The sequence below is a fragment of the Myripristis murdjan genome, chromosome 19, assembly GCF_902150065.1.
Source record: "Myripristis murdjan chromosome 19, fMyrMur1.1, whole genome shotgun sequence".
In the NCBI taxonomy this organism is placed as follows: domain Eukaryota; kingdom Metazoa; phylum Chordata; class Actinopteri; order Holocentriformes; family Holocentridae; genus Myripristis; species Myripristis murdjan.
Genome location: NC_043998.1, coordinates 14,126,799 through 14,139,275, shown reverse-complemented (window position 1 = coordinate 14,139,275; position 12,477 = coordinate 14,126,799). Strand labels below are relative to the sequence as shown.

The 12,477-nt window shown below is 43.0% G+C and overlaps 1 protein-coding gene across 2 annotated transcripts in view; it reads right to left on the bottom strand.

Annotated features, from left to right (window-relative positions):
• The window catches only part of LOC115378386 (heparan sulfate glucosamine 3-O-sulfotransferase 6), a 38,264-nt gene that overhangs the window by 16,313 nt on the left and 9,474 nt on the right, over positions 1-12,477 (bottom strand). The window contains exon 2 of one of the 2 annotated variants that reach the window (XR_003930115.1): positions 4,043-4,793. Coding sequence is in view for 1 of the 2 variants with exons in the window: in XM_030078635.1 (XP_029934495.1) it covers positions 4,175-4,793 (619 nt within the window). In the remaining variant the exon portion in view is untranslated. Of the gene's footprint in view, positions 1-2,915; positions 4,794-12,477 lie in introns of those variants that run through there. The other variant, XM_030078635.1, reaches the window with a different exon arrangement.

Genomic DNA, 12,477 nt, shown 5'->3' with positions numbered 1-12,477 from the left:
TATGCCAATTTTATGTTTCTTTGTCGGTTTATTTTTTGTTGCTGAAATTGACCCTCTGCACCTTTAATGTGCATTCATGTTCTGACTAACCTGTGTCAGTATGTAAAAAATTGGAGACTCCAGTATGTTGCTGCTATGTTGATTTTGCCCACTCTATGATAATAATCACATTGTCATAATCAGAGCATGGTGTTTACATGAACCCTGCTTCACGCACAGTATCGCCTTAATTGCTGTGTAATCACTGTTTATGGGCATATAAATGTGGGCAAGGAGTTTTATTCTTACGTTCCAAAGGCCAGCGATAAAGTTAATGATCAGTCATGGTGGCTGTGTAAAGATGTTCCTGATCGTGTCTCTCAGCAGGTTGTTACCTCCCGGACTTTTGTTTTGGTTTCTGACGGTGAACCCCCCACTCACCACCTCCCACCCCAGCTGCTCCACGTCTGATTTAAGCCATGCTGTGCCCTTGCTGGCAGACTGGCAGCCAATCCTGAAGTACTGATTCCCCTCTGCCCTGAATGAAGATACTTGACCTCCTTAGCAAGGGTCACCAATCACTTTCATTAGGGTGTAAGGATCTGAAGGGGTGGCATCCGCCCATTCACCGCTGTGTCCGGGTTCGGTCTAATCCATCCATGTTTGGATCTCATGGAGCCAGACACTCATATGGACCACTGACAGGAGGTTCATTGTGTGAGCAACACAGAAATGGATGAGGAATGGAGCCAGGGCTTTTTGGATAAAGGCCTGTTATGCGGACCTGCGGCTGAACCGTCTTGTTTGCATATCAATACCTTCAAGGCTGAATGACTTGAGTCAGCTGATGAATGAAAGATTTGCTGCTATCTCAGGTCTCAGGGCCCTCTGGTGCAGAGAGAGGCATAAAGGAAACTTTTCACCAGGGGGGAAACTCAACGACAAGGCTGGCTGATTCCCTTTACGCACTCCTCGTCCATGAATGGGGTTGTGTGACTTCTAGAAATTCTATGAAGGAAGAGTATGCAGGGTGGAAAATTAACACCAGACACCAGTCGGATGCCAGTAAATTTTGGCTGGTATTTTTGCCCAAGGTAACCAGTCATTTGCAAGCCATTCTGAGATCACTAAAAGAATTCATTTGCAAAAACAGTTGTCCCTATTAATTTCTATGAAGCATATTTTTCCAGGTAATACTGATAAAAAAATAAATAAATAAAAATACTGGTTGGCTAATGCTTAGGCAAAGTGACTTTTGCAACAAAATTTTGGATTTAGATTCAGATGTTATGTGAAGCTCTCTATACCTCAGTCTGTTTTTCTCTCCAGGAATGGCATTCATCTTTTTTTTTTTTTTTTTTTTTTGCAAACAAACTCTTCACTTCTACTCTGAAAATCTACAAAATCTAGGCTGATAAAATGGTGAAATTGGAGAATGAATTTTAGAAATAAAAAGTAATTCCACTGCCTGAGGCTATGTTACTGTTACTGATGTTGTGATGCTGGTTTCATTTTTGCCAATTTTATTTTTCCACACCTAAACCTGTACATTTATTTTATCATTAACTACAGAGAGCATTTTTATCCATGCTTCGCTCATCTTGTTGGACTGTCCTTCTTAATGATCTTTACATGGATGTACCTGGCAAAGAATAGCAATAAGGGAATTCAGTCAAACTGGTATCATCACCGATTTGTAATGAAACGGAATAAGATCTTTAACGACAACATAAATTAGAGAGTAGGCAAATGGAACATATAAACCCCAGAGAGACTGTCTAGCCCTGGAAAGATTAAAATCTGATCCAAGTCCAGTATACACTAATGTGCCCTCATGTATTTCTGTTTAGGCCCTGCATCGATTCGAGATGTACAGGAGATAAATCATGTGTTAAATAATATTTTACAAATGTGTGATAGTGACCTGGGCCCGACCCTTGAGCTAAATCAAATTGACAGTGGTACATGGTACGTATAAGCACATATCCCCACCACCTATAAACTAAACAGGCAGTTATTGATCCGGACCCCCTCCCTTCAGTGGAGGTCCCAGAGGTTGAGAATGCAATATTAATGGATCGGGGGGGTAGTTGCTGTATGTGTGTATATGTGTGTGTATGTGTGTGTGTGTGTGTGTGTGTGTGTGTGTGTGTGTGTGTGTGTGTGTGTGTGTGTGTGTGTGTGTGTGTGAAAGCATGCATTTGTGTGCATAGCCGATGCAGGGCGACTCCATTAACCAGTGCGGTGGTAGTGGTCAGCAGTTTATGGCGACTAGGCTCACAGGTCAAGGGGGAACGAAGAGGTCAAAGATTGCCTTCCCCAAAAGGTCTCCAATCGCCCCACTGAATTGATTGCTTACACATCAGAAAAGCCACCGTCCTGCGTTAACTTCAAATTTAGCCCTGGAGGCCTGGAAGCCACATGACCCTCTAACACCCCCCATCAGCTCTCTACACACTTCCACTGGGAAATGTTGGGGCAGCTGAAATATCTGACCACTCACTTCTGGTAAAGGTCAGTCTAGATGTGGATTAAATTCTTCATCCTTAATGTACTGGATGCATTCAAAATGGGAATTTAACTCATACTGTTTGTGAGTAAATAGCTTAAAATTTAAGTGCATTTTTAGATAAATAAATGTTCATCTTGCTACTCTAAATTACCAACCTATATATTTCCAGCAACAGTATTTTTGAGGACAAAACAAAAGAAGAACTGGGTGGTTACCATGAGAAGAGAAACTCAAACATTATCGAAAATCCAAGGAGAAATACTTGACAGTCCCACCCATGCTGCCTGATTGACAGGTGATTTCTGGGAACTGCAATGCAGACACATCACAGCACAGATACCGAGGATTACCGCTTTCAAGAATAACGCAAACAGAGAGAACGGGTCTTTTCAGAATAAAAAGTTTTAGTCAGAATCCCGGCATATTCAAATACAAAAGTATCAGAAAAAAAACATCTCAACAGTATTTTGTCATTTTATAAATTAAGCTTTCAGAAATATACAGTTAAATGAAAGAGTTTGTGAAAGCAAGTGTCAATCAAACAGAGAAAGTAGAAAATGATCACAGATTCAGGTATGGTCTGTCAATAACAACTCATAATTGCATTACAACAGCAACATAAATAACAGCAAATTTACAGCACATAATCGACAATGTTTTTACAGTTATGCTTCCCTTTTGCATCAGAATATGACATGCTCCTGCATTTGCGCCATCTTTTCTTATTTTGTAATAAAAACACAGATCGGGAGATGAGACTGGGCTTGGATGACTGAGTAAATTGAAGAAGACTTCATATATATACAGAAGAAGAATGATTCAGAAAAAGGACTCATTCATGAATGGCTGTGAACTGAGTAACTCTTCAACAATGCTAATATGAACTAGCCTTAACATCAGAATGAATAAGAGATTAGTTTTGTCTCAACAACAGACAGGACATTTACATTTCATTGACTTTGATTGTTCTGTTGTGCATAATCCAAAAATTTCTGATTGTTATCTTCCTTTGCTGTCTTTTTTTTGCTTTTGCAGGAGCGCTCCACTCTACTTCTCACAGCTCTAATATGTCATTTGGTTTATCATAGCTTTTCCCTACTGTCAGGGCTAGTTACGCTCAAGTCTTGTTATTTGGTTTAACTTTAGGAACCTCTCTTTACAGAACTGGCTTCTTTTTCTTGTTATTTTCAACAGAGAGGTCGTGCTGTTAAGTGTCCTAGACAGTGCTGAGAGCTTAGCATATTTTTGGCACTCAGGGCGCCAAGTGCTGGAAGTTAAAAATATTTCAACTTTAAGCAAATAAGCACCGTGCTTCAAACAGACTCTCACTAGTTGCACAGCAGCAGCAGGAGTCTCGAACAGCACTTCCCACAAGCATTTCTTCAGCACCGCTGGTTACAGTGACTGCGGACAAAGGATCTTGAAGATCTTAAAAGCTTTGTTAGCCTAGCTGCTGTCTCACAGCTTAAACTTACAGTATAGGGCTGTTATTATTTGGCAAAAACCAGGACGGAAGGCAGGGCTTTGCGATGAGCTTATAGATCAGAGGACATGAAGAAAAGGCATATTCCGCACAGTAAAAGCTTTGGTAGCACAGAATGTCTTCAAGATGTCTAATTTTTTCAGTTTGCTCAACAAGAACACCACAGAGAACTTTTAAGAGCTTTGGTGATTAAAAACCATTCAGTCCCAGCCGAAATCCTGGCCAGTCATTTGGTAGAACTTGAGATTGAACGGTCTGTAGAAGTCTCTGAGCCTGAGCAGGACCTCAGAGGGGATTTGGGGATGGGGCCGGCCCTTCGACTTCCCCAGGCAGCGAGGCCTGCTGCTCCCCTCAGGCTTCTTCAGGCAGGGGAAACCTTTGGTCTGGTTGAAGTAGAAGTGCTTGTCCGTCACCACGCGTTTGAGACCCAAGAAGTCCTGGACCCGGCCCATCTCGCCCGCCGGGTCTGACACAAGGCGTTCACCGCTGACAAAGAGGAAGCGTGAAAGCGGGAAAAAGCGCAGCCAGTTCTCTAGGTGCTTGGCGTAGATGCCGATGCGTACGGCGCTCCAGGACGTGTCGATGAGGCCCGTGGTGGAGTTACGGAAGGCCAGGTTCTGAAAGGAGGGCAGCCCGGGAGATTTGGACAATGTCTGGGTGTAGTCAGACACAGCCCGGGTCACGGGGTCACGGACCACCACAATGAGCTTGGTTTGGCGGCTCATGGAGAAGACGCGGCGAGGGGCTTCTTTGGTGATGAAGTAGCTGGGGGTCTTCTCCATGGTGATCTGACCCTCCAGTGTCCGAGGCATCAGGTTCCTGCAGAAAGAGAGAGAAAGACACACAGAGAGAAGGGCTGCTATTAATAAAACCGTACTATAAACATTCCATTAAAGTATACTTTAGCAAATGCCTACATATGTTCTGCATTACAAAAATGACGTTTATATATTACAAAATACTAATACATGCCCTTGATATTATCATAACTCAACAACATTCTCCCATCCTTTGATGATGCCTCACTTGCCTTGAAGCCTTTTTGATTCTGCTTCGTAATTAGTGGGTTAAATCTGTGATTAGCGGGAGATAAACATGACATTAGCCGCTGGCATTGATAGAGTGACCATGTCAGACCAGACTTGGAGGGAGTCTGCGAGCGGCTACTGTAGGAAAACCACAAGGCCATATTAACCTCAGAAAAGTAATTTCCTCTCATCCGCCTCCTCCCTACCAGGCTCATAACTGACTGGACTCTCCCTTTCCTCTTGTTCTTCGCTGTTTTCCTCCGCTCTGAGAGAACGGCCTTTAGGACTGCAACAACAACCGCATTACTGTAATACTGCTGGTATTTGTAGGCTTACTGCAGGCTTGGAAAAGTAGAAAAATGCATTTTTTTCCTGCTCTAATTATTTATTCGACCCCCTTTTGCGGGTAAACATTACCTCTAGCTGAACCTTATCATGTGATTTCATGTAATAATCAATCATAAATATAGTTGATATGATACGAAATTGTTTATGAAATACTGTTTGATGAGCTTTCACGCAAATTGGGAGAATATATTTAGTTTTAAGTTTTATAATGTTATGGCTTCTCAAGGCTCATTTGTGATGCACAAAAATACAGACAACACAGTGTCCTATTGCATAAACAGGTTTGTAAAGAACTATTTACACAAGCTTAAAGCAGCCATGTCATGGTCCTGGTCAAAACCTGGTTATTGACTTTAACTGTCATCATTAGTGGTTGTGGTATTCTGAGTTAATTTTGGCTTTGAGTCGGCTGCTCTCTCCTTTTCCTCTTCATCTTTACAGTGTTCCTCTACTTGGATGACTCAGAGCCTCTTGGTACCTCAGAAGGTTCAACAAACCAAGACCAAAGTCTGCGTCTGACTGGGAGTCTTGATACCTCGCCAGAGCAGACCGTATATGAAACGATGGAAAGGGAAGGGAAAGGAAAACCTATTTGTCTCCCTATTTGTTTAGTTTATATCATTTGAGAGCTACTGTAGCGCCGAAATGGAATCTAATAACTTCCATCGTGAAAAATCCCCCGCCAACTTTCCTCTCCTAAAAAATCCAACAAAAAATAGCAGCCCCTTTGGTTTAAGTTTACAAAGAGGAGATTCAAATCTCAGGCTGAGTTCATGTTTTAGAAATTTAAGCAGTGAGGAATGCCAGTGTTGCAACTGCTCCAAAAAGATCCCTCAGCTAATTTCCACGGTTCCCCTCCTTGGTAGGCATGTGGCGTTGGATGGGTTTGAGTCTTCATGGTTGGTCTGTAACTGCAGGGCTTATGGCGCTCTGAGCTCTGGTGTGTGGCGATGGAGCCGACTCCATTCCTCTTTCTCATCCAACGTACATTCTCAACCCCAAGCCCGGCGTGTCTCCTGGCACGAAGCGATGAGGGTAACACCAAAAACACAACTTATGGTATTCATAAGAGACCCCTGGTTTTTATTACAAGGCTGGGGCAAAACAGATTAGAGAAAAATGAGGCAAATACCTTGGGGAGAAAAGTTTATGAAAACAATACAGTTTCTATGGCTAGTCAACCTTGTGATATATTGCAATGAGCATTTCAGGCCAAAAAAGCAAGCTATAAGTTATTGCTCTAAAGCCGAGGTTCTGAAAGTTCGGGTCGTTCTGGTGGAAGTCACCACATGACGTGAGCGGCAATATATTTTTATGAATCTGGGTCCCAAAAAGAAACTAAATTTCTTGTTTGGAACCAGTGAAAATTTAACCCAGGCTTTCAAGGAAAATAAAACCCTCAGATACTCTGTTAGATACCATCAATCTGATGTTCAGTGCACTCCAGGAGTTATTTTGTGATTAAATGTGGTAATTTACCTTGTCATATACCCACTTTCCCTCAACCTACTACTTTCCTTCTACCTCAACTTCAGTTAGTGAGAATGCCTACATTTCCCAGAGTGCTTTTTGACAATCCCAAGATCAGGCCTCCGTGCCTCAGCTGTGGGTTTTATGTGTTGATGGAAAGAGCGATGGCGATAACGATAGCAACAGCCGAGCGAGGGTTTTCCAGACCAGAGAAAGTTGAAACTTGTGACCCTCACTCAAAATTCAACATGTCCTGTGGCTGCAGTGCATTCTGGTCTATTAAGACTACTGTCAGTGGTGAAATCGGTGTTGCGGCCTTTATTTTTCTTGCACCGCGACCAACCACACTCATATATACACACACTCACATAACACACTCACCAAGCTCAGTGGCAGTCCTTGTCTCCCAAAGTGACAGATCAGTTACAGCGGATTTCAGATTTCATGTTGGCTTGCTTTTCCACAGGTGAAAACATATTGGAGTTGCTTTTTTGTTTCATTTACTTGTTGACCTGATGTCTCATTTATAATTACAATATTTTAATTTGATTGTTGCATCAAATGCCTGCTAACCATTTCTGAAAGTAACAATGGAGACACTGGACTGCTTGGCTTGTTTTGCGTGTGTGTGTGCGTGTGTGTGTGTGTGTGTGTCACTAAATGGATGTTTAATTTGGTCCAATCAGTCTAATGGAAGCCGTGGTATTCCAATGCGAGGCCGAGAGGGTCTTCCATTGACATCATGTTTACATTTTGGACCACTAGCCTGTAATCACAGAAATGCCTGGCTACAACATAAAGCCCAGGAGGAGGCCACACAGCAGCGGAAGGGGGAGGGGGGTTAGCAGGCGCCGAATGGGAGAAAGATGCCGATACAAAGGAGGAGGAGTGAGGAAGAGGACGAGCAAGGGGCAAAAGAAACACAGGCAAAACAGAGAGGAGAAAGTCACGAAAACCTCTCGTTAGCCCGATCCCACAAATGAGAGCCTTCTATCTCTCTTTTCTCTCATAGAGATGAAAGCCACTGTTAAATACAACTGCACTTGTTTTTTTTTTTTTTTAATATCTGATACCGCTGCTGTGTGAAATGATGCCGGCCGCCTGCCTGTGTATGGCTTCCAAAGTGTGTTTAAACCACGTTTGTTTTCATCACACCTTCAGCGTTAGCATCTGGGGCAGGAATGCAGCGGGGTTTGAAAGTGCACAGATGTGCGCTTATCTCTGGACACAAATGCTCTCAGTCACACACACACACACACACACACACACACACACACAGAGATTTTGCTGTGCTCTGTGCCTGTGTGGGTGGGCCAGGCTTTATTAGCCTCTGTTTAAAGGACTACAGGCTAATAGGCTACTGTTTATGACTTGACTATGAGATGCATGAGTGAGCTGTGTATACTGACCTACAAAAACAACAGGAGAGGATCAGACGAGCTGCTTAATGTGGGACGAGTCGATGAATAGAAACTATTTACATAGCATTTTCCATCTCTGCCCTGAATGACGGCACTCGCCCATAAAAAATGCTTCTTACATGTGTATGTATGTGTGTGTAAAAAGGGCACCTGCAGGTACTGTAAACACTGCAGCTATTATCGCTGGTCCACCGGGGAGTAAACTCCACCACAACACACACACACTAGCCATTTCTAACTCTTTTTTTTTTTTTTTTTTCGCTGTGACACACACAGAAAAACACATGAATTGCACACACGTACACACAATAACCATCTGTACATGACTACCACAGGATGGATTCACATCTGGGAGCAATGAAGTGCTCAGCTTGCGTGCGTGTGCATGCATATGTGCGTGTAAGTGTGTGTGTGGGTGTGTGTGCATGCATATGTGTACGTATGTGTGTGTGTGTGTGTGAGAGAGAGATGAGAGAAGTGTTTCTGGGTTAGGAAGTAGCGTCCCTCCGGTCCCGGGGCTCGACTGGGCTCCAAATGCTGTGATCCATACTGGCGCTGTGTAACATTACTCTGGGCCCCAGGACAGGACATGCACCCCCCCACACCCTCACCCCGCCTCGCCCCACACCCCCCACTGGCAGGATATGGTCTCTTCCACCCCGAAGGTCAGATGGTTATGATTCACAGGGTGAGACCACCAGGGATCACGGGGGATCATGTAATGCAACATGTCGTCCTCTGAGGATTTCTCCTTCTCTCTCTCTCATACGCTCCATTCGTCTGTTCCCCCTTTTTTTCTTCTTCTTCTTCTTCTTTCCCTCTCTTTCCTTTTCTTCCCGCTCTCTCCATCCCTGTCGCCTCTTCTCCCTGCCCTCTCTTTCCTTCTCTCCGAGCAACTTCAAAGCCTCCGCTCGGCTTCTACAGTATCCTTCAACGCGAGACTGTTATGAATGCGTTTGACGTGTGTGAAGGAATTTTAAAACACGCGGGCGCACTTGACCACTACAGAGGCACATGTGAAGTGCCAGAGGTTGAAAGTGTCTCCATACATTTTGCCTCGGCAGGCTCAAAGATCTGTGAAAGATCCTGGAGCGTGCAGAGGAGCTTGTGCCTGTGTGGAGGGAGAGGCTTGTCATTACTGGCTGATTAGAAGTCAGCGGGGGCTGCAGGCAGCTCAGTAAAAGGGGGAAGTGGTGCAGGACTTCTGTGTGTGTCTTTTAGAGTTGACTGATGTCTTAGTTTGCTGATGTTGGCCTTTTATTAAATATCAGATATCAGCCTTTCATTGTCTTCCAGCTTCAATTTAATGGAGGTTCCTCATGGATCACAGCTACATAAAAACAGTCTGTAAAACTTGCAAGAAAATGTCACTCTCATTGCATTTTTCGTTTATTCTTCTAATGAATTGTTCAAGATGTTTCTTTTTTTCTGAATTGATTCCTTATTTAGAGGCTTTAATGTATTCCAGAGTCTCCCCTGAAATATAATGGAAGTGGATAACCTTGCACTGAAGAGCCCCTAAACCTAAATGAATAGCATTAATCTGGGTTTTTGAGGGTTTTAATGTCCCGGGATAGTCAATCAGTGCTCCTCAACTGGCAGGCCTGCGTGGAGCATGGCCACGTTGGTCCACTTCATCAAAAAGAAAAAAACAACAACTTTTTTTTGTTGTGTTAATATCCAGTGCAGTGCTTTAATTTTGAACTTCTATTTCTATTTTTTTTTTTCATTTTGTTGTCCTGTTGTTGTTATTATTAGGCTTATTAATGTATTATTGCTGGCTAGAAAAATAAGAAAATCTATAGCTGCTGTTCCAATGTATTTTAATTTCACTGGGTTTTAGGTCTTCAAGCATTTTCCTTGTTTATTTTGTTTTTTAACAGTGCATGACGACATCATGGATTACTGCGTTTTGCAAAACAAACAAAAAGAAAAAAAAAATCAAATGGTACTAAAACAGTCAGGACAAATGTGGACCCTGATCCTAGACGAGCTGAGAGCCACTGGTTTAAATGCTGTTTTAGAGGTGTGTTGGATATTAGTACAAAAAGCTAGCTGTCAGCACCTTCAACCAAAAATATCAGTATGATCTTTGAAAACCCATGCTGGTCAAACCCTAGCATCAAGAGATATTTGTGTGTGTGTGTGTGTGTGAGTGTGTGTTAGTGTATCTCATCTCAATGTGTGTGGTGCATTTGCACACACACTGTGAAGGTTAGTGCCTGGCTGACGCACCGGAGTGGTGAGAGGTATTTTCACTGAGGAGGTTTGAATCACTGGGGTAGGTCGGTAGGAAAGAGCAGAAGAATGTGTCTAGCAGAGGGGAAAATAGAGGCGTGACGCTTAATAGAGACATCACAGGGCCTGAGAGCAGCGAGGGAGTGAGAAGTGGTCAGTCAGAGTTTCCTCTATGAAACCAGGACCGAGCAAATGACAGTGGAAGATCCGTCAGTGGGCGTTTTTGCATGGTTAAAGTAATAATCCGCAACATTTTCACATTACGAAATGTCTGTATTGCCACACGTTTAACATTTACTGTTGTCTGATAGGTCTTTACTGTAAAATCCTCTGCCACACAGGAAGTGACGTGTTTTATGTTTCCTGTTTGGAGTAAATCAAGGAAGAAAACTGTGTAATTAACATGAGCGGCTACAGCCACCGTGGTTGAACAGTCAAAGAACAAGGAAAATCCGAGGAGAAAGATGTCATTATCCCGCCCACACTGTTTGACTGACAGCAATGAGTTTTTAGCACCAGAGACATTTATCCAAAGTGGGGGAAAACAAATGAACAAAAATCTTATGGACTGTGACTGTAAGAAAAAATGAGAGAAAATAAAGAGGATTCAGTTATCATGCTTCCATCTAAATTTTAAGCACATTTTCACAAATTTGGTAGAAGAAAATGTGAATCAATCTGCATTTCCATCAGCGACATTATGCAAATTATTTTGTAAAGCACATGTCTGTAGGCTATAATCTACCAAACAGTTCAGAAGCTGGAGCTAATTGATGAGCTCCATGCTTTGGGGAGAGAGCTACAAGACTTTGTTAAAAATGCATTAAAAATCCCCACCACTCCTGTGTTTTTTTGTGATTCAGAGGAGCAGCGGCACACCCCAAAACTCCCTGGTATGTCGTATTTTTTTTGAATAAACTGTTTGCATCAGCCTGTTTTGCATTTTCTCTTTGTCAAAATAAAGTCATCCACCTCAGCTAAGTTTTTCGCAAAATTCCAGTATTCCCATTCAGGCTTTCTTATGCGCAAATCTTAAATTCACTTAAAAATAGGTGGATGGGAACCCCGCTGGTGAGAGTAAATGTTTGTATGTGTGTGCATGAGCAGCATGCTGCCTCTGATTGCTCCCACCCCTGCAGATTTATCAAATGGGAAAATCTACAGTGGTGTTCCCGCCGGGCCCACACTGGCCCATACTGGCCCACTTGTGTGGCTTTATCTCCGGGCTGCCCGCGGCCCCGGGGCCCCGCCCTGCCATCTTCTGATCTCCTGAGCACAGGATGGAGGGATAGACAGATAGACGGGGTGGAGAGATGGCCAGATTAACAGAAGGGTCACTTCCTTCCTCCCGCATCCTGACCCCAGTGATGTCATGACTTCCTCGCGGAGTTGGGAACATAAATGCAGTTCAGTTTAATCCAGTTCAATTCTAATCCCACGTATTTATTTAGGTTAATATTCCATAAGTCTGATGATAGCTGAATTATACAGGATGTTATTTTCATTTCCTTTTCTTGATTAACCTTTTTTTCTCTTGAGCTTCTTGAAAGTCATAAAAAACAACATATTTCTCTGTATTGTACTACAATGTCTCACATGCTTCAGAGGAGCTACATCATACTTATACTGAGTCAAATATTCAAACCCAAGGTGCCATTGATTTATAGCTGCACCATTAAATCAAATCTCGATGTTTTGAGCATCATTTTATACATATTTCAGGGCATAATGGGTGTCTCTGGAAAGCTTGGGCTCTCCATTATAATTTAAAATAAACTCGTGGGTTTGAACCAAGCAGCGTGCGTCTGTAATGAAGAACCCACTGATGGGACTGACGGAGCTGAAGAGGTTAACTTCATTGTGTAAAGAGCTGTTTCTTTTCTTTTAACCCGCAGTCACACATCCATTTTGGCCGTCAGTCCGGTTAAAGATCGAGCATGAGACATCCCATACTGCAGCGTTCACCCTCCTCAGCCTCTGCGCAGGCGAGAGGGAAAA